Below are 26720 nucleotides of genomic sequence, written 5' to 3'. Positions count from 1 at the left end.
TGTCCCTCAGGCCTTCTGAAAAAATAAATCCTCTACAACAATATCTGCTTGCTTCCTTGGCATTTGCTGGCCTGGTAAGGTGGGGCAGGGGGGCACCGTTACCTCCTCACTCCCAACAGGGAAGCCCTTGATGTTACTGATGTGTGAGCTGGCCTGCCCAAGGTCACCCTGCGAGGCGATGGGGAGCCAGGACTAGACATGAGGACCCGGGGAGTAGCTGTGGAGGTGCCAAACCCCAAACATTTGTCTGCCAGGCCAGGCCCCTGCCGAGCCTCTTGTTGGGAGGATCTGATGAAGTCACTCATTCAGTCCCCAAGTCTAGAGCTTTAGGCCGCATATTCATTCATTTATTCATTTGCCCGTCACGGATTCAATAACCCAACCTCAACCCTCCGCCTTGAAGCATCAGCGCAGAGGGGGAGGAGAGTGTATTAGTCAGGAAAGTCTGCTTCCTACAATAAATAGTCCCAGGATCTCAGTCGTTCATTTCCATATGAGCTTTTTTCTTCTCCCGTGACATCCGACACCATTCTGTAGGTGACCTTCCATGTGGTCATTCAGGGACCCAGGCTCTTTCCTTCTCATGGCCCCGCCCTCCTCCAGGACTTGGACTCCTCTCCAGGAGGATGAGGCTGGTGGGAGCCAGGCCAGAAACGGGGCTCCTGGCTTCTGTTCACCTGCTGTTGGCAGAACTCAGTCATGTGGCCACCCTGGCCCCAAGAGATGCTGGGAAGTACAGCCAAGCCGTGTGTCTGGGAGGAGGGAGTGAGTATGGGGAGCATTTAGTTCCTGTGGTGCTGATTCCTCTGGACTCTCAAATGGGCCCAGTTTCCTGGACTAGACATAGCTCTTTCTGCCAAAACAACAGAAAAGGATTCCTCCGTCCTTGGGACGTCTTTTTTTTTTTTTTTTTAAGATTTTATTTATTTATTTGACAGAGAGAGATCACAAGTAGGCAGAGAGAGAGAGGAGGAAGCAGGCTTCCTGCTGAGCAGAGAGCCTGATGCGGTACTCGATCCAAGGACCCTGAGATCATGACCCGAGCCGAAGGCAGCGGCTTAACCCACTGAGCCACCCAGGCGCCTTTATTAGGTCAATTTAAACATCGCTCCACAGACATATTGGCATTGGTGACCTTCGCTTCATTTTAGATCTGGCTCTTAGGAAGATATTTCTTTCTTTCTTTCTTTAAAAGATTTTATTTATTTGACAAACAGAGATCACAAGCAGGCAGAGAAGCAGGCTCCCTGCTGAGCAGAGAGCCTGATGCAGGGCTTGATCCCAGGACCCTGAGATCATGACCTGATTTGAAGGCAGAGGCTTTAACCCACTGAGCCACCCAGGCACCCCTCTTATGAAGGTATTTCTAGGGCAGTGGCTTCAGACACCAAGAGCACCTGTCTGGGAGGCAGGGACAAGCATCGGGAAGGGCACGCATCACGGATTCAGACAATTGCAGGAACTCTCACTGACTGGTGTCTGGAGCAAGCAGCTTGGTCCCCGTGAGCCTCAATCTCTCGCTCCGTGAACAGAGGGCGATAAAAGCAGGTATCCGTGCACAAGGTGGTGAGAATCCAAGCAGATAAGAAAACAAAATGGGCAGAGGCTTGAATATGTATTTCTCCGAAGAAGATATTCAAATGGCCAACAAGCACATGTGAAGAGGTTCCATATCCCTCATCATCAGGAGAGCGCAAATCAAAACCATTACCATGTGGGGCGCCTTCGTGGCTCAGTGGATTAAGCCACTTCCTTTGGCTCAGGTTGTGGTCCCGGGGTCCTGGGATCAAGCCCCATATCTGCCTCAGCATCCCTGCTGAGCAGGGAGCTGCTTCCCCCCCGCCTCTGCCTGACTCTCTGCCTACTTGTGATCTCTCTCTCTGTCAAATAAATAAATAAAATCTTAAAAAAACACAAAACATTATGATATGAAGCTATTCTAAAAAAGACAAAAAAAGTTTTATTTCCCTTAGTCTTTTTTAAAATTTTATTTATTTTTATTTAAATTCAATCTATTGGTGTGAGGAGCATGGCTCTTGATCTCGGCTGTAAGTTCAAGCCCCGTGCTAGGTATAGAGATGACTTGAAAATAAAGAAAGACAAGATTGGCAAGAGTTCAGAAAAAGGGCAACCTTTGCCTATTGGAGAGAAGGTAAAGTGGGGGCAGTTACTGTGGAAAACAGAACGGCAGTTCCTCAAAAAATTAAGGGTAGAATTACCATGTGACCCCAGAATCTCATTCCTGGGGATAAACAGGAAAGAATTGAAGGCGGGGACTTGACGAGACATTTGTACATCTGTGTTCACAGCGACAATCTCCACGATAACCAAAAGGTGGAAACAACCCAAGTGTCTGACTGGTGAATGGAGAAGCAAAATGTGGTGTACATGTACAATGGAATATTATTCAGCCCTGAAAAGGAAAGAGATGCTGGCACCTGCTTCAATACGGGTGAGCCCTGATGATTTGTGAACTAAGGAGGTCACAGACAGACAAACACTGTCTGATTCCTAGAGTAGGGACAGTCTCAGAGACAGAACACAGACTGGCAGCTGCCAGGGCTGGAGGAAGGGAGATGTGGCAATTAATGATTTGATGGGTCCCCCGGTTCAGTTTGGCAAGATGATAAAGTTCTAAAGACAGTTGATGGCGATGGTTGCACATGCTGGAATGTACTTCATGTCACTGAACTGAAGACTTAGAAATGGTCAAAGAGTAAATTTCATGATACAGATATTTTACCACAGTATAAAAGAAGGTATGGCCAGGCAGGTGCACAGACAGGGAGGAGGGCCAAGTGCATGTGAGCAGCTCTCCTTATGGACCAAAGAGGTGAGCTGAGCAGAGTGGGGTGAAGCGGGGAAGAATTAGGAAGGACGGTTCCCCCAGGGGGGGTCTGGGATGAGGTGGCCATCTCACTGGTCACCCTGTCCCTCTTTCCATCCTGGAGCCCCACAGGAGTGTCCTGGGGGCTCTGCCGTGCTCCCCACAGCTGTTTCTGTTCTGCTTCAGGGGCTAGGGAAGTCCCTCATGTTCCACAAGAATATGCAGGCTTGCCTACTCCCTGGGGCACCCAGGCAGGCTGGCAGATTGCCCAAGGAAGGTGTGGGCGGAGATGCCCCAACCCCTGCTCTCTACTAAGTGCCCGAGGAAACGCTTTGTCCTGCTGCCCAGGGTTGTTCTGATTGTTGCTCTCATTAGTCCTCAGCTCAGAACCTCCCCAGCTCCCCTCTGCCCCTTAACAGGACTCTGGTTCCTCACTCCAGCTTCCAGGTGTCCAATGACAGCCTCCCTCAGAGCCCATGGCATCAGACCATTCCCCATTCCCTTTTTACCTTGGTTAAAGGTAGGTTAGTTTTGCCCTGTGCCTGGAACAGTATGTCAAAATCCAGCCCGTCTACACAGGGCAGTTTACTTACAAATCACAAGGGGGCTGACCCTTCTCCACCCAGAGATCTAGGGTTGGCTATGCATCAACTCACCATGAGGGCGGAACAACCTGTTTGCCGTGGTGGATGTAAGGTGCACCTCGAACTACACAGTATTACTCATACCAGGTTCTTGCCAAGTATATGTAGCCGGGGTCTAATAGATCTAACTCCGGTTTACAGGAAGAGCACAGGTTAGGGGAATGACTTGGATGATGTCACAAGAAAGCCATTTACATAAATTAAGAATGAGAACAGTGTATAAGGCAACAGTCTTTTCCTAGCAGTTAAATCTCTTCTGTTGTGCTTTAATATCTTCAATACATCTGGGACCAAAAAAAAAAAGACAACAGTCTTGAAGCTCTTTAGAAAGTCAATGCCATGAAAAATGAGCAGGGGGTCTGCTGTAGACCAAAAAGAAATACAATCTGCAAGGCATAAAGCTCAGACTGATCCTGGTTCAAAAAATAAAAGTAAGAGAGGAGGAGGGAAGGAAAGGACACACAAAGAAGGAGAGTAAAGAAGGCGAAGCTATAAAGTATATCTAAGGGACAGTGGAGAAAATTAATTATTAACTGAATGTTACATGATGTTTAAGAATTATTGTTAATTTTGTTAGGTGGGATAATAGTATATTTATGTGAGAGAGCGCATCTTCATACTATGGAAATACATGCTAAAAGATTTAGGGGCAAAGTTTCAGACACTCATAATTCACTTTGAAATGGCTTGGCCAAAAAAACCCAAAAAACAAAAAACAAGAAGACAAAAACCCCTCCACAAATGAAGCAAATATGGGAAGATGCATTTCATTGAGTTTAGGTGCCAGAGATACGAAAGGTCTTTGTTGCATTCCTTCTTCTTTGTTGTTTATCATTTTAAAAACTTATTTTTATTTCTTAATTTTCTTGGAGAAAGAGGGATCGCGCATGAGCAGGGACAGAGGGAGAATGAAAGAGAGAGAGAATCTCAAGCAGGCTCCACACCCCGCACGAAGACTGACCTCAGGACCCTGAGATCTTGACCTGAGCTGAAATCAAGAGCCAGACGCTTAACTGACTGAGCCACCCAGACACCTCAGTTTAGAATTTTCAAGACAATAGCGTAAAAGAAAGCAAAAGTCTGCCCTTCTTTGGATCAAAACGTCATCTTTCACTCCTGCTTTCCTTGATTCCTGGATAAGAAGAAAGGCTTCTCTCCCTCTCCCAGCCTCAGAGTCTCTGGTAGGACTTCTCTCTCCTGTTGAGCTGGGATTCATTAGAGCGAGAACCGATGTATCTGCCTTTGAAGGGTCCCCGGTCCCACCATGGCGCCAGGCACACAGTGGGGCTTAATGGCAAACACTAATGGCCCCTGCGAGCCGGCACTGTGAAAGTCATTCCTTTTATGAACTCCCCCAGTGAGTGAGCTGGTGACGTGACTATTAGCATCCCATTCTACAGATGGGGAAGCTGAGGCTCAGAGAGGTTAAATAACTTGCCAAAGGTGATTCTTCTAAGTGGTGGGTTCACGTTTGCCTCCAGGTCTTGACTGATCTGAAAGCCTAGTTACCATGGCCAAACTGAATCATCTAAACTCAGTTCTTGATGCCTTGATAAGAGAGTGTGTCTGACTGTTCCAATTTTGCAGGGGAGGGGCGTGGGGTGCTGGGCCGGAAGAGGGTAGGGGATGTCCCCAAGGGCTGAGCAAGGAAAAGCAGAGCTGTACTTGGTGTACATCTTCTTGGCATCAACTCACTTCGTTCTCAGCCGTCCTCACAGTGGGGATGGAGGGAGGTGGTATAGACTCCTGGTCATGAATTCAGACTCCAAGGCCAGCAGGCTGGGGCAAACTCGGGCTCCCCCACTTCTTGGCTGGCGATCCTCAGAAAATTACTTAACTCTTGTGTTCCTCAGTTTCCCCATCCATAAAACGGGCCATGATAGTGGTGTTTTGTTCTCACGCCAGGTCCTAGTGACTCGAGTTAATCACACAACGCACTTCCAATAGTGCCTGTCTCAGAGTAAGTGTGAACTCCGAGAGGTAGGGAAGCTGCCCAAGGTCACACAGAAGTGCCAGAGCCAGGACCATCGGATTCCAAAGCTCCTGCTTTCTGAACTTTTAGACTTCTTTGGAGCAGAGTTTGGGGCCAGAGGAACAAGGGTCTTAACCCTCCAAATCCCTGCCCAACCTGGCTCTTGGCCTCATGAAGTGCAGGGCTTCCCAGGACTTGTCCCTTGCCTCTCCTGCCTTCCTCTCCCCAGCCCCTTCTGTCCCTCGTCCCTTCTTCTCCCACTTCTCCCCCTTCCCTTCCCTTCCCTTCCTCCCTCTCTTCTTTCTCCCCTTCCCTCTGCCCCCTTCTTCACCTGCTCCTGCCTCCATGGACAGAGCAGAAAGAACCTTGGACTGCAGGAGTTATCATATCTTGTCCCTCTCTGAGCCTCAGTTTTCCCAGATATAAGATGAGGGGCTGGACAACGGCAATGTGAAGGTCACCTGCTTTATATTTGCATGGGCTGGGATGGATTCCCTGAGCCTGAATACAACTGGCCCATGCCAGGGGTGTTCCTCCCCATCAAGAAGGAGTGTCCAGCCTCCCACCTCCATGCCCCAGTAGGTCTCCGGTGCTGGGTTAGAGAGGGAGCCTTTGGCCTTGGGGAGCTCTAAACCAGTTGGCTCCATAGCCTGGAGCAGTGGCATACAGGCACACTGGTTTCCGGCTGGCGTGTTGCCATAGACACCTAGATGGGAGTGGTGGGTTCATGGTTAACTCGGGCACAGACTGGGCTAGGCGACTGCTGAGTCTTCTGGAGTCTCAGGGATTGTGGCCACTGTCTTTGGGGAAGGCGGCCGTGAAAGCGGGCTGTGCTGTCTGTTGCAACCCCTGCAGGCGAATCCCTGGGTCTGGTGGGAACTGGCTGGTCTTGCCTGGTCCTGCAGTGGGGAGGGGGGGGCGCAGGGGGAACGAGAGACCTGTAACAGGAAGAGGAGCTGAGAAGTCAGAGCTGCAAAGCTCTGCCTCCCCAGTGGGCGAGCCCAATTCTCTCCTGCACAGATGGGGAACTGAGGCCCCCAGGAGAGGCAGGACTTCCCCTAGGGTGCCTGCGGAGTCAAGGACAAATTGTGAGGCCCCGAGTGACCCAGGGTGGGGCTGGCAGTCCTGACATGCCTTGCAGGGGCCAGAGCAAGGGCTTGCTGTGGGTGCAAAGGTGGAAAGGAGAGGTAGAGGAGCAGGAGGCCGGGCGGCCAGGGCTCTTTTCTGTGTCCTAAACTGTACACGTCCCTGCGGGCCTTTAGTTTGTTCTCCGCCCTGGTGATCTGGACGAACTGAGGTGACCCTACCCCCTCTCTGGGCCTCAGTTTCCCCATTTGTCCCTCTGAAATTGGGCTGGATCATTCTTCCAGCAAATGTTGACTGGATCGAGCCCCTACTGTTTTGCCAGGCTCCATGCTGGGCTCAGGGATACGTGGACGAATGAGGTCCCCCTAGGAGCTGGGGCTTCAAGGGGGAAAGGTTGGGGGGGTCCTTCATGATGTGGGAGAGATACTTCTTCCAGACCAAAGGAGAGCTTGTCAGACCCAGACTCCAGGGTCCTGAGTCCCTCCTGGCTCACTGGCTGCCAGCTCTGTCTACCCTGTCCTTTTGTTTTGTGGCTCACATAGGGCTAGGGCCCCAGGTGCCCGCTCCCGAGGTAGGTGGCCCCTGCACATGCGGGGAGAGAAGGCTCTCTGAATGCTGTCAGGCCTGGTCCAGACTCCACCCCCCCTCCCCAGGCCCGAGCCCAGAGCCTGAGCTGGCTCCGTTCCTTGGCAACATCCTGAGGAATCCAGCCGCTGCACACTGGCTCCCTTCCTTTCCCCTCCCACCCGCCTGCCTGCTGGAGGCGGAGGCAGAGGCAGCAAGCCCCATTATAAAAAGCCATTATAAAAAGCGACAGAGCTCAGGCAGCGAGGGGACAGCACTTAGCTCAGACACCGGCCCCGGCCCTGCCTGGACCCCCGCGCGGACCTCCGCCCGCCCTGAACCATGGCTCCTCCGCCCCTGTCGTGGCTACTCCGCCTGGCTGCCCTCTGCCATCTGACCATGCTGCTGGCCGGTGAGTGGGGAGGACTCCTGCATGAGCTAGGTCGAGGAGCCTCCGGCCCCACTCCTGCCCTCCGGCCCGATACCGGGGAGGGGGCCCCCAGACCCAACCTGGGTAAGGTCCACAGTAGGTCCTTCCGAAGAAGAGTGTGGTGGAGGGGGCTGGGCTCTTCCCTGACCCCAGATTCGGGACTGCCCCTCCCGCTAGAAAGATTTCCAATCTCCAGGGACTGCCCCCTGGCCCAGTGAGCAAGGAGGCTACTGCTTGGCAGCGCAAAGGGGTGGTAGGGGTGGCACAAGGGTGCCAGGCACAAAGGGGGTGTAGGGGGGAGGGGGACAGTGAAGGCTGAGGAGGCTCCTGCGGGGCACTGGGTGGGAGGCCCTGGCTGACAGTGGGCTGGGTCTCCCTTCCCGGGGTTAATGTGTAACCTGAAACCCTGACTCCTGAGTCTCAAGTCACAGTCAGGGTTTCCTCCTGCCCTGATTTCCAATAGGGGACCTAGGACCAGTAGAGATCAAGGTCACTGCAGATCACGGAGTGGGCTTGTTGCTGTTGCTCTGGTCTGTAGTCCCAGTCTCTCTGCCCGTACCTCGACCATGCTGCCGTCCTCCTCCTGCAAGCACAGCTCAGAAAATGCTTTACCTCCCGATACTGGCTCTCCAGAGCCCAGAACCTGTAGGGCAGGGTGCGTTCATCCCACTGACATGATTAAAATGGAGGCCCAGGGAGGTCTAGAAACCTGCCTGAGGACGCAGACACAGCAAGGAGGGCAGGAGGGAGCCTGCCTGCGTGCTCTCCACCTCTGTGGGCCACATGGCCTCTGAGAACTCTTTGAGCCAGACCGTCTGGCACGTTGAGGCTCAGAGAGGCTAGGAGCCTGCCTCGGGGCACACAGCAAGTCTGGGGGGATGAAAATTGTCTCAAGCTTCCAGGACCCCCCCATGGAACACACTGCCTTTTGGGTCCCTCTATGGGGTGGAAAACCAAGCAGCAGGCCAGGAAGCAGGTCAGGGGTGGGGGTGGGTTGCAGAAGGGGCCAAGGGCTCCTGGGTCTGAACCCTGAAGCCAGAGATGTTTGGGGATAGCACTAAAAGACAGGGAGTCCGATGGGGGTTGCTTTGCCATAGCCATGACCCTGACTGAAGTCTTGCCTTCTTTGGTCCCAGGTGCTGCACATTTAAATATAGCCATTGCTGCTGGTGCAGTGGGGCTCCTGTGAAGGCATTTTGGAAGTAGGAGGAGAAGGATTACTTATAGGAAACCTGGCGGTGGGTGCGGGGGAAAGTTTTCTAGGATAAGATGAAGAGAGGATGTTGGGGGGGCAGGGGGACCCTGGACACTCTGTGTGTTAGCCTGAGGCTTTAGGATATCAGGTTTGTGCCCTAATCTTGGTCACCGACTTCGCTGGAAGATACACTATCTCAGCCTTTCTGAGCTTCAGTTTTTGCCTCCTCCTGCTGGCACTTGGCCAGGCTCACCTTGGCTCACACTGTCCTTTGTGGCTCTGAGAGACCCCCTTGGGAGCCCCTGCAGGAGGGGGCGGTCCCCAGCAAGGCCCTGGGGTGGTGGTGCGGGGGTGGGGGGTGGGTGGAGGAAGCGGGGGTTCTAGATGGTGCAGGGCGGCTGCGTCAGTCCCCAAATGTGGGTTTGCGGGGCTGTGTGAGGCGGGAGGCTCCTCTGCTTTATATAACCAGCCTGCAGAGACAAGTCAGAGCAGAGAATTTTCTCCCAGAGCACTGACGCATTCACTCCTACTCAAGCCCCAGCAAGAAAGAGGGAAAAAAAAAATCCGTTTTAAGCTACTGTAGTCTGCCCCCTGATCAGCCGTGGAGGCGGATGGGGAAGGCAGGGAAGGCAAACTTCAGGAGCGTCAGATCCAGGGCCCCGTAGAATTTAAATAAAAATTCCTCTGTTCCTTCCTTGGTTATCATTTTACGTGTCACAAAGCACTTCCTTGTGCATTTTGTTCATTCATTGAACAAATAGTGGACATCAGCTATGTGCCTGGCACTGTTGGAGGGGCTGATGCGTAAAGATCTCAGACCTCAGAGTGTGGAGAACCATCTGGGGAAGACAAGACAATACAGAAAATAAATTAGTAAATGATTTGGTCTTTTAGAAAAATGGGCTGTGGGGTGCTTGGGTAGCTCAGTCGGTTGGGTGACTGTCTTTGGCTCAGGTCATGATCCCGGGGTCCTGGGATGAGTCCTGTGTTAGGCTCCTTGCTCAGCGAGGAGCCTGCTTCTTCCTCTCCCTGTAGCTCCCCCTGTTTGTGCTCTCTCTCATTCTCTCTCTGACAAAGAAATAAAATCTTAAGAAAAAAAAAAAGAAAGAACAGAAAAACAGGCTGTGATTTAAAAACAAAATGAATGGAGAGAGAAGGTTGTAGGAGAGGTGTTGAGATTTTAAGTAAGGGTCAGGGAAGGCCCTTGGAGAAAGGGACATTGAGGGAGACAAGGGAAGATCCTTGTGGCTATCTTGAAGGCAGTGGTCTTCAGTGGGTGATTTGGCCTCTCAGAGGCATTTGGCAAATTTCTGGAGACATTTTTGTTATTACAGATGTCCCATCAGTTTTGGTGGGGGGATGCTTAGAAATCTAGTGGGTAGAGCCCAGGGATTCTGCTAAACATCCATTGTACAGTGCACAAGACAGTTCCCAGGACAAAGAATTATTTGGTCCAAAATGTCAATGGTGTTGCTGTCGCATGAACCCTACTTAAGGGGTCCAGATATTTAAAAATCTTTATTTTCACAACCCCCCTGTGAAACAGATATTATCATGTCCATTTTACAGGTAAGGGAGCTGAGGCTCAGAGAATCTGAGTGACTTGTCCAGGACACACACCTGAGCAATGGCTCAAGCCCTCTCTCTGTCACCTTGCTGAGAGACCCAGAACATTTTAGTCTTCTCCTGCCTGTAAGCCTCTTACCAGCCCTTGAGGTCCAGCCTAAAGGATTCTTCTACCAAGAAGCCTCCCCTGATTATTGGCAGTGGGAAGTGGTCTCTCCCTTGTGCAAATCTCAGCACATTTGGGGGTCTGTTCTGGAACATGGTGTTTTTACCTGGTGTTTAAGGCTGTTTAGAACACTGGGATGCCTAGAGGCTGGGAGGAAAACAAAATCTGCCATTAAGCAGCTGTGTGGCCTTGGGCAAGTCATTTAATCTCCCTGATTTTCAGCTTCTGCATCAATTAAATTGAGGTAGCAATACTCCCTTTGCAGGGACGCTGGGAATTAATGAGAGCAGTTGTGCCTGTGCTAAGTATACAGTCCAGTACACAGTAGATGCTCATTAAGATAAGCTCTGGTACTTTGGTACTCTAGTACAAAGTACTCTGGTACTCTGGGTCTGTCTTGGCTGCCCTTCAGGCTGAGAGCTTCTGAGGGCAGAGACAGACCTCCATCTCATTATGCCTCATAGCATCCAGCACAGGCAAGAGGGAACATCAGCATTTATTGGTTGACAGACTAAACACTGCAAGCTGATGGTGTTTATTGGGATTGAAGTATTCTCTCTAAGCTCAGCACCAATGGGAGAAAGATCTCAGGGTCAAGGACAAGAGAGCCTGGGTCTTTGTAGATACTCAAAGATAATTCAGACAAGTGTTGGCCGAATTAGGAAAGGGATGGATGGATGGATGGATGGATGGACAGACCAATGGATGGATGGATGATGTGGATGGATGCGTAGATGGAGAGGTAGGTGAAGGGGTAAGTAGAATGAGACATTATTTCACTCAATGACTACTTGCTGAGTATCCGCTTTGTGTTGGGAAGCACTGTGATACCAAGACTGACAAGGGGCCTGCCTTCCTGAAATTCATGTGACAGTAAATGGCTGGCTAGAGGCATTATTTCCAATTATGGAAAAGAAACTTCAGAAAAGAAAAACCCCCTCAGGTTTGTTACATAGCTCTTCCCCATGCAAAACCAAGAATAGAGACTGGCCAAGGGTATGCAGGCACCATAGTAGAGGGTGGGACTTTGGGGACAGGCTGCCTTTGTGGGTCTTTAAAGCCCTGCATGTGAGCAGTGGCCTTCCCCACCCTGGGACATAGAGTTGAGAGCACAGACTGACCATGCCTAACCACCCCTCCTGTCCACTGACAGCCTCCCCCTGGCTCCAGGTAGCCTAAAACTCCTGCAGACCAATCTAGGGGCGGCTTCCTGGCTCTATTCAGTAGGGCCAATGGGAGGGCGCAGCTGAGTCTTTACAAAGTCTGTCCGGGGGTGGGGAGAAGGCAGGTGAAAGGCAGCAAGGTAACTTTCATATACTGGTTCCTCAGAGAGAAAAGGCAGCCCGTGACTCAGGCACCAAGCACCAGAGTGCTTCTGCCTACCATGGGAACTTCTAGAGCTGCCCCTTGATGGCCCAGATCTCAGAGATCCCTGCAGGCCCCTATCCACCCTTCCGTATTCAGAGTGGGCTGAGGCTAAGAGGAAGCGATGGCAGAGGAGATGGCACATTCTAGAAGGGGTGTGTGTGTGTGTGTGTGTGTGTGTGTGTGTGTGTCTGTGTGTGTGTGTCTGTGTGTGCAAGCACCTGTATTCAGGAAGGCAGAGCATGTTTGCCCATCCACATCCATGTAAATGCTTGTGCACAAGCAGTAAGGATCAGCTGGAGCCTCCCCGGCCCTACCTGGCTGGATAAGATCATTTAGTTCTCTGGACTCCACCGCCCTGGAAGTCCTGGCCTCTAGAATTTTGCAAAACCCTCTGAGGTCTTGCTTCTGCTGCCAAGACCTTGACCCAGAGCTGAAACTCAAGCTCTTCCTTATTTTTTACATACCCCTTTTGAGCTGACAGACACCAAGTCAAATAAATTTTTCTGGACATTTTAGGGGAGGGAGGAAGGAGGAAAAGCAATGCAAACAACTTCAGATGTTTATATGAAATATTTGGGTTCTTGGGGCACCTGGGTGGTTCAGCCTCCGACTCTTGATCTCAGGTCCTGATCTCAGGGTTGTGAGACTGAACCCCTCGTCAGGCTCAGCAGGGCATCTGCTTGAGATTTTTCTGCCTCTCCCCCTACTTGTTCTCTCTCTCTCTCTCTCACATAAATAAATAAATATTTTTAAAAGTCTGGGTTCTCAAGTGTCTGTTGAGTCACCCCCCCTCATCCTGTTCTGGGGTTTCTGTCTGGCTCCGTGCCATCCTCTGCCCCCCACCCCTTGTGCAAGCCCCATCTCCACCCCTCCTCCTGACCTCTGTCCCCCCAGCTTGCCCAAGGGACTCCAGAGGGCCCCCTTGGTTCCCCTCAGTAACTGCTGCCGAACTCATCCTGGCTCTCCCCGGCAGAACAGAGGATCCCCTGCTCAGCGGACCGCACCCTCAGCCCCCTCAGGAGGTGGCTATACTTCCACATTTAATACTTTTTGTCTGTTCCTTATGCCTTATGTGGTTGTGTGTGTGGGGGGGGTGGATACGTATGTGCCATTCCGTTTGTTGGTGCGTGTGGATGCATGTGGGCACATGACGTGTCTCAGAGGTCATGGAAATCCACAAATATCATCAGCCTGACAGGGAGGAAGGGGCTGTGTATGTGGTGGGCGGAGGGTTGGGGGGCGTGAGAGTTGAGAAGGTGACTTACTGGGGTAAAGGGAGGGTTGGGGGTGCATAGAGCCATAGGCCCAGAAGGGACCAGAGCCCAGCCTGGTAGGAGAGCCCGTTCCCTCACTTACTGGCTGTGTGACCTCGGGCAGATCCCTGTCACTCTCAGGCTTGTCCTCCTTTCTGTACAACTGACCAACTATGACAACATAATTTTAAAAATTAAACCCTCAGTACTAACCAGGCAGTAGAAGCTTCCTAAATAAGAATCCATTTTCGTTAATTTTTATAACATCCCTATGAGGTAGATACTCTCATGTACAGGTGGGGAAACTGAGGCATAAAGAGTTGTGGGGGGGTTGTTTTTTTGTTTTTGGAGGGGGTTGCTGAGGAGGGGGGCAGGGGAGCTGAGGTCAAGGGCCTTGAAGACCCAGGCTGTGCAAGGCAGCGGCCGTGGCTTGGATGGTGTGGCTGGCACGAGCTGGCCTGGGACTGGAAAGTCAGATGCCCCTGGACAGTCCGGCTGACTGGGGGCCTCTGTGGGCTCAGGACAGCACCATGGTGTGAAGAAATGCAGCGTCACCTGCAACAAGATGACCTCGGAGATCCCCGTGGCCTTACTAGACCACTACCAGCGAAATCAAGAATCCTGCGGCAAGCCTGCCATCATGTAGGTACTGGCCTCTGGGCCTCTGCCAATCCCCGTCCACATCCTTCTTCCTCATCTGGGCTCCTGCCAAGGGCCTCAGCAAATTGCTCCTCTTGCTCCTGGCCTCCTGGCCCTTCACTGACCTTAATATCTGTCCCCCAGGGTAAAGGTTGGGAGCAGCTTCCTGAAAGGCCTGGAGCCTGGGGCAGCTACTGAGGGGGTGTGTTTCAGGTGACTGTCGAACCTGCTGGATTTCTTGGGGACGTCAAGCACGGTGGCCTCGGAGCCGAGCGCAGGCTCCAGACTCCACCCCATGTGGTGCAAATCCTGGCTTCATCCCTTACAGGGGGCAGGGGTGGCTCTGTGGATGTTATCTACCCTCTGGGCCTTAGTTTCCTTATCTGTGAAATAGGTAGTTGGGAGGATGACAGGGGATAATGCAAATAAGCAGCTTGGCAGGGTGCCTGGGAGCTGTTGCAATAGGAAACGCAGAGATTATTATCCACACTTGACAGTGGAGGAAACAGGATCCGCGTGAGACTTTGGGCTAGTCTACAGACTGGCCTTTAGGCCTGTCATCTAATCAGAAAGTGGCCGGCAGGTTCTTGAAGTACAGGGCTCAGGAAAGAAGTTGTGCGCTTCATTCTACCCACGGTGCAGCTGCTAAGAGGGTTCAGGGGCTAGTGCCCTGACCTCTCCCCTCTCCTGGTGAGGCTTGCTTCCCCCGGACTCTCCCACTTTTTTGCTTCTGTTTTCTAGGTAAAGAGGAAGTGGGAAGCCCCAGGGAGGGGGCCATCGCCCTGGGCTACACCTTGCCTCTGGGGGCCTGAAGGGTTGCTTCCTGCCCTTCTCTGGCTTCCCCAGCAAACCAGAGCCATGCACCTTCGCATGACCTCTCTGAGCCTCGGTTTTCTCATCTGTAAAATGGGGATGGTCGTGGTAGCCACTTCTCCTGGGTGGGAGGTTTAAACAGGCAAAATGCCTAACACAGCGGTGTGGAGCACAAGCTCCCATCAGCTCTGAGCCGTGTTCCCGGCACAGAGCCAGCCACACATAGCTTCGGAAGAAGCTCGAGATTTGGATGGCACTCGGGGTCCCAGCGGGACCCCCATAGATGTGGCCAGTGCTCACTCAGTGTGCTTTTGCCCTGAGGATACACACTAAGAGGTAGAGGTCCAGCGGACAGCCTGTAACTGAAGGAGTGGGAAAGAGGGCATTTGAGTCAGTTCTTCCAGAGAAAGGAGCCCCCCACTTCCCCCACTCCCCGACCTGACCAGTCACACACCTGCCAGCAGGGAGCACCAGTGGACAGCTCCCCCCAATCAGAAAATACAGGCCAGAGCCCCCTGCTTTATGGTGAAGACATTATTATTAACATTATTATCATTTTTGGCTGTTACTCTGAGCCAGATGCTTTACGGAATTTTTTTTTTTTTACAATAACACTGAAGTGGGGTGACCAGCTTGCCCCAGTTTTCTGGGACTTTCACAAGACATCCTATATTGTGAGGACACACCCCCTCACCCCACTCAGTCCCAGCTCTTCCGGGGAGGCTGGTCACCCTACAGGAGGTAGGTATGCGATCTTGATTTCTCAGGTGAGGACACCCAAGTTCAAGGAGGCAAGCAGCCAGAGCTAATCAGCTCACAGCTTACAGCTCCTGAGTGGTGGGAGCGGGTTTCCAGCTGGGTCTGTTCTCTGGCAAAGCGTTATATATGGTGCTTCTACTCCACGTGGCATCTGGGCATCACTGGGTCCCTGTTTTCCTTCCTTGTAGCCTGAGGACGAAAAAGAACAGAATCTTCTGTGCCGATCCAGAGGCGGAATGGGTTCGGAGGGCCATAACACATCTAGATCGCCAGACTTCTGTTCCGACTCGAGATGGCGGCAGGTTCGCGATGCAGATCGGTGGGGGTGAGACCAGGACCACCACGGCCACCGTGGGAATGGACAGTCCTGCAGTCACAGAGCCCAAAGCCACCCAGGAAAACAGTGGCCAGGAGACACAGAGCGCCTCGGGGACTTCCCCAGAGCTGCCAGCGGGAGTGGCTGATTCCTGGGGGACCAGGTTCCCCTCCACTCCCAAGGCTCCAGATGGAGGAGCACCAGCTGGCTCCCAGAAAACTGAGTTTTTCAACGCTGCTGCCCTCACCCCCGCAACATCCTGGCAGAGTTCTGCTGCCTACAAGCCCGGGTCAGGCCTCTGGACTGAGGGAAAGGCCTCTGAGGCCCTCCCCACCCAGACCTCCCCCACCCAGGCCTCCCCCACCCAGGCCCCCTCCACCCAGGCCCCCTCCACCCAGACCCCCTCCACCCAGGCCCCCCCCACCCAGGCCCCCTCCACCCAGACCCTCCTTACCCAGGCCCCCTCCACCCAGACCCTCCTTACCCAGGCTCCCCCTGCCCATGTCCCCACCGTTTCACACAGAGCCTCAGAGGACAGTGTTGGCCCTGAAAGCCAACCTGTGTGGATCACGGGAAACGATCCCACGCCAGAGAACCCTCTAGAGCCTGAGGAGATGGGTCCTATTTCAGCTCACACGGATGATTTTGGGGGGCCTGAAGGCACTCCCCGTTTCTCCACAGTCCCCGTCTCCTCTCAAGGGGTTCCCAGCAGGGAGCCAGTAGCCTCCGGTAGCTGGACCCCCAAGGCAGAGGAGCCCATCCATGCCACCATGGACCCCCAGAGGCTGGGTGTTCTCATCACTCCTGTCCCCGACTCGCAGGCAGCTACCCGGAGGCAGGCGGTAGGGCTGCTGGCCTTCCTCGGCCTCCTCTTCTGCCTGGGGGTGGCCATGTTTGCCTACCAGAGCCTCCAGGGCTGCCCCCGCAAGCTGGCAGGGGACATGGTGGAGGGGCTTCGCTATGTCCCCCGGAGCTGTGGCAGCAATTCCTATGTCCTGGTGCCGGTGTGAGCTGCTCACCTGCCTGCCTCCAGTTGTTCGACTCAGATAGCTGCCTGGGGTCCCCCGTCCTCACACCCACTGGTCCCCAAGGGCCTGACCTGAGCTGGGATGATTGGAGCAAGGAGGCAGGATCTTCCACACGCAATGGCTCCCGGCTCCCGGGCATAGCCCAGGAGGCCCCTCTTGACCACTGTTGACCCCCTGGGGACAGAAATGGTGGCCTGTGCAACTCACCTTAATGTCCCTAAGTCAGGAAACTTCTGCTGCTGGCTGGTGAGAGGTTCCCTTTGACACCGTCCCAGACCCGATGAGCAATTATTTATTGGAAAACACCCAGCCCCTCTGGTACGTCCCCAGGTGGCCCACGGTCACCCCATCTCACAAATGAGCCTCAGGCCAGGCCCCCTCTGCCCACTCCCTCAGACCTCCTCATGTCTCTTGGTCCCGCTGCAGTCGCCAGTCACCCCGGCAACCTGCGGTGCTATCTCCCCCCGTCCCCTGTACAGAGCCCACACCCAGCCGGGGACCTGTCTTTTCTTGCATGAGCCTAGTGTGGTGTTCCCTCTGACGGCTCCTGGGAAGACTCTGCCCTCCGTTAGGCATTGTGGGAAGGGGACATGAAGTGACCTGGTGGCTTGGGTGGGTTTTCTTCTCCCCAGCCGGTGCCATGTGTTGGCGGAACCTCGGCTGTGCGTCTGAAGGCTGGGGTTCTCGTGCCCGGTTTGCCACCAACCCAGCAAAGCATTCGTACCTCTGCTTTCCCGTCTGCAGAAGGAAAGAGACTTGGCAAATGTGTGACAGTAACCTGTACCCTGACGGTCCTCACTCACTGCTGCAGACCCGGTTTCCCACACCCGGGTTGTAGTCTCACAAAAGAACACCTTAGCCTGTCTTCACCCATTGGGGAGCCTGGCACATTGGTGGGCCCTGTGTCTTGCTGGGATGGGGGGGCGGCGAGGGGTGTGCATGGAAGGGATCTGAAAGCGCAGGTCCTGCTCTGTGGGAGGGAGTCAGTTCCGTGGGCCCCCCTGAGTGGGGACTGGGGTGGGGGGTGCTTGAGGGGCAGGCCTGTGCCCAGCTTGGAGAGCAGCCCTCCCAGCATCCACCAGGCTTGCAGGGACCTGAGGACAGCCCAAGTGACATGGGACAGGCTGAGGAGGAGGGAGGACCCTCAAGGCTCCAGGAAGGCTGAGGTGCTCAAGGGGAAAGGCCCCCGGGGGGTGGGGAGGCAGCAGGAAGCAGCCCCATGCCCAGGCCCCCTGTTTGCTGTTTCTTTCCTGTGACCTGGCTTCCCCTTCCCCGTCTCTTGCTCTCTGAAAACACTGCTGTCTCCATTCCAGGATCTTCCCTCACCTTCCTGCCCACCACAGGCAGGGCCAGGAATTTCCAGGACATTTTTCCACGAGATCAGAATGCACCACTGAAACCTGAGGTTTCATGTTTACCTCTGAAAGACACGCCATCCACGGGGGAGGGAAGTTGTGGGCACAGAGTCAGGGTTCCCTTTTTGGCTGCTGGCCTCACCCCTCAGGGTCCCTGGGGGCAGCACCCCACCTTCCTCCGTGGTCCCCGTGGGTGACCCTTGCCCTCCTCCACACAGGGAGCCTCCCACAGCCCAGGGTGGGTGACACTCCGCAGAGAGATGCTTAGAGGAAGCAGACACAGCTCTGGTCCACAGAGGGGGGCAGCCACGTGGGTCCTCCCTGCCCTCCTGCACCCCCTACTGGGCATGACCTGGGACATCGGGGCCTGGCTTTAGTGGGGGGCACTTCCGACAGCTCAGAAGGCTGGCAGCAGGTCTGAATGCACTTTTTTGGGCTCCTTGAGGTTGGTGGGAGAGCCTTCAAGGGGTGGGACCCCCATGACGGGGTTCCCCTACTTTTTGTGAGAAAGTAGCTGGGAGCAGCTAGTCCCCCTCCCACGGATTTGATTAGTTCCCCCAAGCAGGACATGGGCATGGACAATTTGGGGGGGAACTTCGGAAGGTGTTGGTTGATCCTTTTGCTTTTCCAACCCTATCACCAATGTCTGTGCCATTTTGTATTTTACTAATAAAATGGAAAAGTCTTGTGAATCAAATAGCGTAGCTTTTTCTGAGGCAGGCTCAGCAATGGGAGCCTCAGGGGTAATGGAACAAGGAGGGGCCAAGAATCTCTGGGTACAGTCTGCCTGGGGCCAAGTGGTGAGAACTTCTACAGTCAGCAGGAGAAGCAGCATTGGGGATGGGGTGAGGAGGTTTGAGCCCCTGGCCTGGCTCTGTTCGGCCCAGCTGTGTGACACTGAGCAGGGCCTTTCTCTCTCTGAGCTGTGTAAAATCAGATGTGAGGTTTCTCCTAGTGGCTCCCACCCCTTACAGGAATCAGAATCTCGTATGAAGCCACCCCTGCCCTTCCCCATACCTTCTAAAGCACCATCTCAGGGGCCTTGGTATCACCATTAGCGATCTGATGACCCATGGGAGCAAACTGGGCCACATTGTCCTCTTTGCTGCCTTGACTCACTGTTGGTCCAGATAAAGATCGAAAAGGGATTATTTCTCAAGGGGCTTGGGTGTTCATAGATATGACCTAAACACCCAAACACTAACCTCCTGGTGGTCCCCAAGTCCTCCAGTGTCCCAGGGTGGCATTAAGAGCTGCTATGTACAGTTGTGCAGGTTGGGAACTGTAACAGGGGGCACAGGCAAGTCCAGGCCCTTATTACAGTATTTCGTGGATCCAAAGGTGTGCATTTTTTCCACATTGGGATATCTTTGGGATTGGGATTTGTCTAACAATCAAAGGCTTGTCATAATTTAATTGACAGGGCGGGCCGCAAGCAGCAGCTACCTCTGGAGATAGGGCCAGGCAGGGGTGAAACCGCCGTCCTCTAGCATCCCCTCCACCCCTTCATGCTCCTGGAGCCTATGGCCATGTGAGGTGCCATTTATGATCACCCTTCTCTCGTTTGTCTCGGAGCAAGGATATTTTTGTCTCAGTCCGAGTCTCCACCAAAAGTAGGGCAAGGGAAAACAGATCACGATGGGCACATGACTTTGCTTCTACTCTGCTGGCTTCCTCCTTCATTTTACTACCTGCCAAACCCCATAGATATGTGGGTTTGAGGTTCCTGTGGGAGTCTGAGTTTGCTGCCCCTGCGTAAGCTGTAAATTCTAGTATTTTCCTTAGCAGCAAGCCACAGCTCTCCTCATGCCCCCTCCAACCCATTTCCTCCTGCTTTTGGCCATTTCCACCCCCAACGAGGAGCTCAGAGATGAGGTCACGGGCCTCCAGCTTCTCCCCCATCCCCCTGGAACACCACCAGAGGTTTTACAGTACAGTGAACTTATGTGTCTCTCCTCTGTTGATTTTTTTTTATTTAAGATTTTTGTTTTGGGGCGCCTGGGTGGCTCAGTGGGTTAAGCCGCTGCCTTCGGCTCAGGTCATGATCTCAGGGTCCTGGGATCGAGTCCCGCATCGGACTCTTTGCTCAGCAGGGAGCCTGCTTCCCTCTACCTCTCTCTCTGCCTGCCTCTCTGTCTACTTGTGATCTCTCTCTGTCAAATTAAAAAAAAAAATCTTTAAAAAAAAAAGATTTTTGTTTTTATTTATTTATTGGTCAGAGAGAGAGGGATAACACAAGCAGGCAGAGCAGCAGGCAGAAGCAGAGGGAGAAGCAGGCTCCCTGCTGAGCAAGGAGCCTGATGCGGGGCTCGATCCCAGAGGCTTTAACCCACTGAGCCACCCAGGTGCCCCTCTCCTCTGTTGATTTTTTTTTTTTAAGATTTTATTTATTTATTTGACAGACAGAAATCACAAATAGATGGAGAGGCAGACAGAGAGAGAGAGGGAAGCAGGATCCCTGCTGAGCAGAGAGCCCGATGCGGGACTCGATCCCAGGACCCTGAGATCATGACCTGAGCGGAAGGCAGCGGCTTAACCCACTGAGCCACCCAGGTCGCATCCTTAAGGTTTGTATTCCTCATGCTCCACAAGAGGATGGAAAGTGGGAGAAACCTGTATGTGGGCTCAGGTCAGGGCAGTTCCCCAGGGATCCTGGAGCGGTCCATGTTCTCTTGCTTACAGGGAGCCACGCTCCAGTCCAGGTGATGCTGATTCACATAGAATTTGCTGAAGACTCAGAAATATTCAACTGAGCTGTTGAGTCTCTGATCTGCCATCAGCCATCAGCACCATCGGCAGATAATAATAGTCAAGGGTTATTTAACGTTTACCCCGTGCCTGGCAGTGCGCTAAGTTCTTTGCCTAGGACGTCCCCATCTTAGCAGTGAAGAAAGTAAGGTTCTCAAAGCTCACGTGATTTGCCCAGGGACGGGATGTGACCTGGAGTCTTTCTCCAACACTTGTGATGAGGGAGCAGGAGGCTGGCTGAGGACAGAGCAGAAGCTGGCGCCTTGCACCCCCTCTCCACCTGCCCCCCTCCATATGGGTAGCATTCCTCAGACACCCCTGACTGCCATAAAACGATAAATAGTTTTAACTTGCAGGGATCGCGGGATGCCTGGGTGGCTCAGTGGGTTAAGCAACTGCCTTCGGCTCAGGTCATGATCCCAGCGTCCTGGGATCGAGTCCCACATCGGGCTCCTTGCGCAGCAGGGAGCCTGCTTCTCCCTCTGCCTCTGCCTGCCATTCTGTCTGCCTGTGCTCGCTCTCTCCCCCTCTCTATGATAAATAAATAAAGTCTTAAAAAAAATTAAAAAAAAAAAAAACTTGCAGGGATCGCAGTCCTGCAGAACAGGAATCTCCCTTGCTCTACAGATGTCCTAGAGACCTAAACAGGGAGGTTACCTTATCAATAGCACAAATTTCCAGAGGCAAATAACTCTCAGTTCCTGAAGCCCTAATGTCTCCCTCCCCACCATAAACTGGAGGAGGCTGAGGTAGAAGGGAATGTAAATGATAGCAGGATCATAACACCCCACCAAGAATCTCCCAAATATCTTGATGTTAATACCTGACCTAAAGATGACATTGATCAAGCCATAAGGGCAAGGCCTCCCCCCCGCACCTTGTAGGCCCTCCTTAACATGTGAAAACTCTGTTGAGGGCGCCTGGGTGGCCCAGTGGGTTAAGCTGCTGCCTTCTGCTCAGGTCATGATCTCAGGGTCCTGGGATCGAGTCCCGCATCGGGCTCTCTGCTCAGCAGGGAGCCTGCTTCTCTCTCTCTCTCTGCCTGCCTCTCCATCTACTTGTGATTTCTCTCTGTCAAATAAATAAATAAAATCTTTAAAAAAAAAAAAAGAAAAGAAAACTCTGTTGAAACCTCCCATCCCTTCACCACCTCCCCGCAACCGCAAGGTATATAACATGCCTGCCCTCACAATTCGGGGCAGCAGCTTTTCCTTCCCCGTGCTTTAATAAACCACCATTTTGCACCAAAGATGTCTCAAGAATTCTTTCTTGGTCATCGGCTCCGGACCTCAGCCCACCGAACCTCACGTAGGTTCTAGAACTTCATCACTTGGATTTTTTTTTAAGACTTTACTTATGTATTTGACAGAGAAAGATGAAACACAAGCAAGGGGAGGGAGAGAGGGAGAAGCAGGCTTCCCACTGAGCAGGGAGCCCCAGGCTTCATCCCAGGACCCCGAGATCATGACCTGAGCCAAAAATCAAGAGTCAGACACCTAACAACTGACGACTGAGCCCCCCCATCCGCTGCACCCTGCAGCACTTGAATCTTAGCCGCTGTTGCTGAAGTTATGAGCCACAGATTTTTTTTTTTTAAGATTTTATTTATCTATTTGACAGAGTGAGAGAGATCACAAGTAGGCAGAGAGGCAGGCAGAGAGAGAGGGGGAAGCAGGCTCACTGCCGAGCAGAGAGCTCAAAGTGGGGCTTGGGGGTCCATCCCAGGATCCTGAGATTATGACCTGAGCAGAAGGCAAAGGCTTAACCCACTAAGCCACCCAGACACCCCAAGCCACAGATTCTTAAAAGTATAGATGCCCGATCCCACTTCAGAGCTAATGTACCCAGACTCCAGGGGTGGGAGGGCTGAGGTCTGCACCTTGAGGCTGCTGTCCCTGCCCCCACCCCCTTTCCTCTCCAGCTTACCCTCCTTTGCCTGGGACTGTCCTCCAAATCAGGGATTTGGCATGTAGCACACCCCCCCACCCCTGCCACCCCTGCACCAGGCCCACCCACTCCATCCCCCACAAGGCTTGCAGGGTCCTGTGGGCAGTATCTACCTACAGACTCCTCGCTCTCTGCCCTTTCTTTACCACAAGTCCCCTTCCCTCCCCTGTGCCCTCTGTACATTCCCCGAATGGGTGAGGCCAGGCAGAAAAACAAAGAAATGAATGGCCGGGAATTTCCAGGGTGAGGCTGAATAATGGGGCCTGGTAACTGCTCGTGTGTGTGTGTGTGTGTGTGTGTGTGTGTGTGTGTGTTTGCACCATGCATGTGTGCCCTGCTGCTTCTATGTGTGCAGGAGCTAAGGGGACCACCACTCGTGTCCCATTCAATTCTGCTTAGTCATATGCTTTCCCGGAGAAAGAATGTTGCAACTATTGGGATTTAAGAAAGGATCTAGTGCCAGGCTGACTTTCTCAAACCGACTGCAACTTTAGTGGTTGGACCCATGGGCGATCTTAATCTTCCCAAACTGGTGGATGAGATATGCCTTTCTTAAATTCAAGGGATTTCTTGCCCCCAAAGGATGGAGTAGAATTATTTGCAATGAGCATCTTGGATTTTTGCTTGTTTGTTTTGTTTTGTTTGTTTGTTTGTTTTGCTGATACAGGAGCAGAATATAGCATGGAGATTTCTGGCTGTGTGATTTTGGGCAAGTTGCTTAACCTCTCTGGGCTCCGTTTTCTCAATTGCCCATAGTGAGCTGTCAGTAAAAAGAACTTGTGATCACGTAGTAGGTGTTTCCGAAGGGTTTGAAACATCCTATTTCTATTCACTTTTGTTTTGGAGACCCAAGCAAGACTGTGGAGTTATAAGATACCTACAAAGAAAAGTAGTCTTCTTGGTTTTCAGGAGAGTAGGGTGAAGAAATGTTATGGTGCCATTAAGCAGATAAGAGTAATTTGTAATTTGCATATTTTTCCCCTAAACTATATAGATGCTTTTCAAGTTGAGGTAGCTTGTCTCCTACAAATTGTTTTTGAACTTGACGAGGTCAAAACTCATGAATCCCAATTAACTGATACCAGACTAGCAGGACGTCTGATCTCACACTTGGAAAGAAAGAGAAGTTAGTGAGTTTCAAGTCTGTGGTCCTGGGGTTGTCCCTCTCCCTGCATATTTCTGGCTGGCTACCTGCTGGGCGCACAGAGGAGGCTGTTCTTCCTGCCTCCTTGGGGTGCATGGGCCCACATGACCCGTTTTGGCCAGTGAGCTGGGAGGGGAAGTCATGCGTATCACTAGACTCAAACATTGAATTGCTGAGAGACTCTCCAGAACTTTTAATCCTTCTGGCTCGACCTCTCCAGCTTTCCAGAAAGTGACCACTTCATTACCTTGGGTCTCAGAGTGATGAAAAGCTTCCCCTGACCTCTGTGGAAGAAACAAACCTTTGTGGTTTTAAGCCTAGGGAAAGTTCGAGATCATTGGTTATTGCAACACAAACTAGCCCATCCTGATGGATACAGCAATCGAGAAAAAGAAGTATGTCATTACTTGCTGAGTAGGAATGACTTGTCAGTCACCTCGTGATGGTGTTAAAGGCTTGAAAACATTCCCTTAATGGGGAATAAGCAGATTTTCAGTTATTTAGCTCGCCACTCTCCCTTCTCTCTCTTTGCCCAGGGGATGGTCAATGGTGGCCGGCCAGCTGTCTGGGCTTATCTGGAATTCTCTCCCAGTGGCGGTAGAAAGAAGGACTTCGTAGTTTCTCTGAGATATGCTGGTGCTTAGGAGTTCGCCTGGCTCAGATAGGCCGGTGATCGCTTCAGCAGATTCGGAAGTAAATGGGGAGAGTATGAACATAACTGAATGCCTGCTGTTGGCCAGTGGATATGGATCAACCAGTCTTTCGTGCACCTTGTAAGCCCAGCAGTCCGACCAGGGTAACCTGGACCTGTTGGCACAGGAGTGGGCTGCTTTTGCACACTCACAGGGACCCAGGGCGTGTTCAGTGTATTTGTTTTCCTGGAGGACTTCGGCTGGCCCTCCCTCTGGCTCTCTTGATACTGTTCCCCTGGTCTTGCTACCCACTCCCCACAGCAATGCCTTTGGCCGCACATCCTTTTCCATCTTCAAGTCAATCTTCACTCTTGTTCCTCTGAGCCATTGCACTGGCTAGTCCCCTGCCTGGAACAAGGAGGCCTTCCCTAACTTCTTGGTTTCCCGAAGGCTCTCTGCTGTGGGTACTCAGGACACCTGCACCCATGATAACTCTCACATGACCTGGGCGTGCCTGCTGGCTTCACGGAGCTGCTATAAGATCCATGAGGATGAGGATGTGTGCGTCTTGTTCCCCGTTGTGCCCCAGTGACTACCGTGGTCTCAGGAGACATGAAAGCAAGGAAGGGCCAGCACCCACTGCCATCTGGGTCCCATGGGCACTTTCTGACCCGGTGCCCCTACACCATGGCTTTCTGATTTATGGAAAGCCATCGATCTGTGGCGTGTGTGTATGTGTGCTGCATTTTAAGGCACTTCCTGGCAAAAAATACTGAACTGCCTCAAAGGGGTCTCAGAGACTGAAAGGGGTCCTCTGTGAAGGTGCATCCAAGTCACCCTTGAACCCCTCTGACCCTCTGCCCTCACATCCTGGTCATGAAATTTCTCCCCAGACCCAGCCAAGACCCGTGGGAAGCCTGGCCTGGGTCACAGCCCTGATGGTCCCCCAGATTCTTTAGAGGACTGAGCAGGCAACGGGGAATCTATGGCCCTAGGGTCTCTGGGGTCTCTGAGTGTGGGAGCTTCTGCCCCCCCTGGACATCTTCCTGGGTCTCCCCTCCTCCTCCGCACCTCCAGGGCCTCATCTGTACCTATGTGGCCCATTTCCCAGTTTTTCCATACAGTCATGACCATGATCGTGGTCCCATCCACGTGAGGACTGGGGTGCAGCTAGGTAGACCACGCTCCTTTTCCCAAGGTATCAAGGGCAGAAGGAGTAGGTCCCTACGGGGAAGGAGGGGGAGAGGGAGGAATCAGTCACTCCATTATCGCCAGAGATGAATAAGACACTAGCCTTCCCCTCGTGCAGGTCACTGTCCCTATCACATACTACCAGGAGCCTTTGAATGAATTTTCTGCCCCAGCTCTAAGATAGGTTCTAGTCATAGGAGTCCCATTTTCCACACAGAAGTGCCAAGGCGCTGGGGGACTGGGGAATTTACCCACAGTCACAGAGCTAGTAAGTGACTAAGACATCAGGCAATCCCACACTGAAGATCCCACTTTTATTATTATTTTTTTTTTTAGTAAACTAGTATGGTATAGTCATTGAACGGGATCGCATAAATGGTGACCAGAAAGAAATACGCTGACTCCTCCAGACACACATGACTCTTAAGTTCAACATTGTAAAACGGGCAAGTAAGATGCTCTATGATAATATTAATAATATTAATATGACGCTTAAGAATGCACAAACAATGCCGTACATTGTTTAAGGACACATATGCTCACGCACACGTGCATTAGTAAGATAAACAAATGCTTGGGATTAACGTCTGCCCAATTCTGTGTCTTTCAGTCTGTGGAGGGATGGATTAGGAGAGGCACATGGGCCTCAGGGAGGGTATTATATACCCTTTAACCCAGTGCTGGGTGCATTCGAGTGGCCCACCCAGAGCCCACTCCCTTCAGCTGCTTTTAGTAGCGACACTTTTTTTTTTAAAGATTTTATTTATTTACTTGAGAAAAAGTGCAGGAGGGGCGGGCAGGGTGGGGAGCAGAGGGAGAAGCAGACGCCCTGCTGAGCTGGGAGCTTGACACAGAGCTTACTTAATCCCAGGATGCCACCCATGTGCCCACCCCCCTTTTAAGGGAGCATGGAACCAGTGCGGAGCCTGAATTTACAACACTGAGATCAAGACCCAAGTCGAGATCAAGAGTCAGCCGCTAGGGGGCACCTGGGTGGCTCTGTTGGTTAAGCATCTGCCTTCCGCTCAGGTTATGGTACATACCAAGGTCCTGGGTTCAAGTCCTGCATCAGGCTCC

General features: G+C 52.5%; 1 protein-coding gene across 1 annotated transcript; it reads left to right on the top strand.

Annotated features, from left to right (window-relative positions):
* The first annotated feature begins 7283 nt into the window (after positions 1 to 7283).
* Positions 7284 to 18678, top strand: CX3CL1 (C-X3-C motif chemokine ligand 1). The gene is made up of 3 exons (XM_044256078.1): positions 7284 to 7505; positions 13593 to 13713; positions 15471 to 18678. The coding sequence occupies exons 1-3, from the start codon at positions 7436 to 7438 to the stop codon at positions 16606 to 16608; spliced, it is 1329 nt and encodes a 442-aa protein (XP_044112013.1). The 5' UTR covers positions 7284 to 7435; the 3' UTR covers positions 16609 to 18678.
* Positions 18679 to 26720: the final 8042 nt, after the last annotated feature.

Source organism: Neovison vison, chromosome 7 (assembly GCF_020171115.1).
Source record: "Neovison vison isolate M4711 chromosome 7, ASM_NN_V1, whole genome shotgun sequence".
Classification (NCBI taxonomy): domain Eukaryota; kingdom Metazoa; phylum Chordata; class Mammalia; order Carnivora; family Mustelidae; genus Neogale; species Neogale vison.
Note: the sequence above shows the minus strand (reverse complement) of the source record. Positions and strands in the feature narration are given on the sequence as shown.

What these genes read in the sequence shown, in the direction of transcription:
- CX3CL1 (XM_044256078.1), top strand. Translation starts at nt 7,436, where the DNA reads ATGGCTCCTCCGCCCCTGTCGTGGCTACTCCGCCTGGCTGCCCTCTGC. An exon ending in TCTGACCATGCTGCTGGCCG is followed by an intron (nt 7,506 to 13,592) that starts GTGAGTGGGGAG and finishes CTGTGGGCTCAG; the next exon opens with GACAGCACCATGGTGTGAAG. An exon ending in TGCGGCAAGCCTGCCATCAT is followed by an intron (nt 13,714 to 15,470) that starts GTAGGTACTGGC and finishes CCTTCCTTGTAG; the next exon opens with CCTGAGGACGAAAAAGAACA.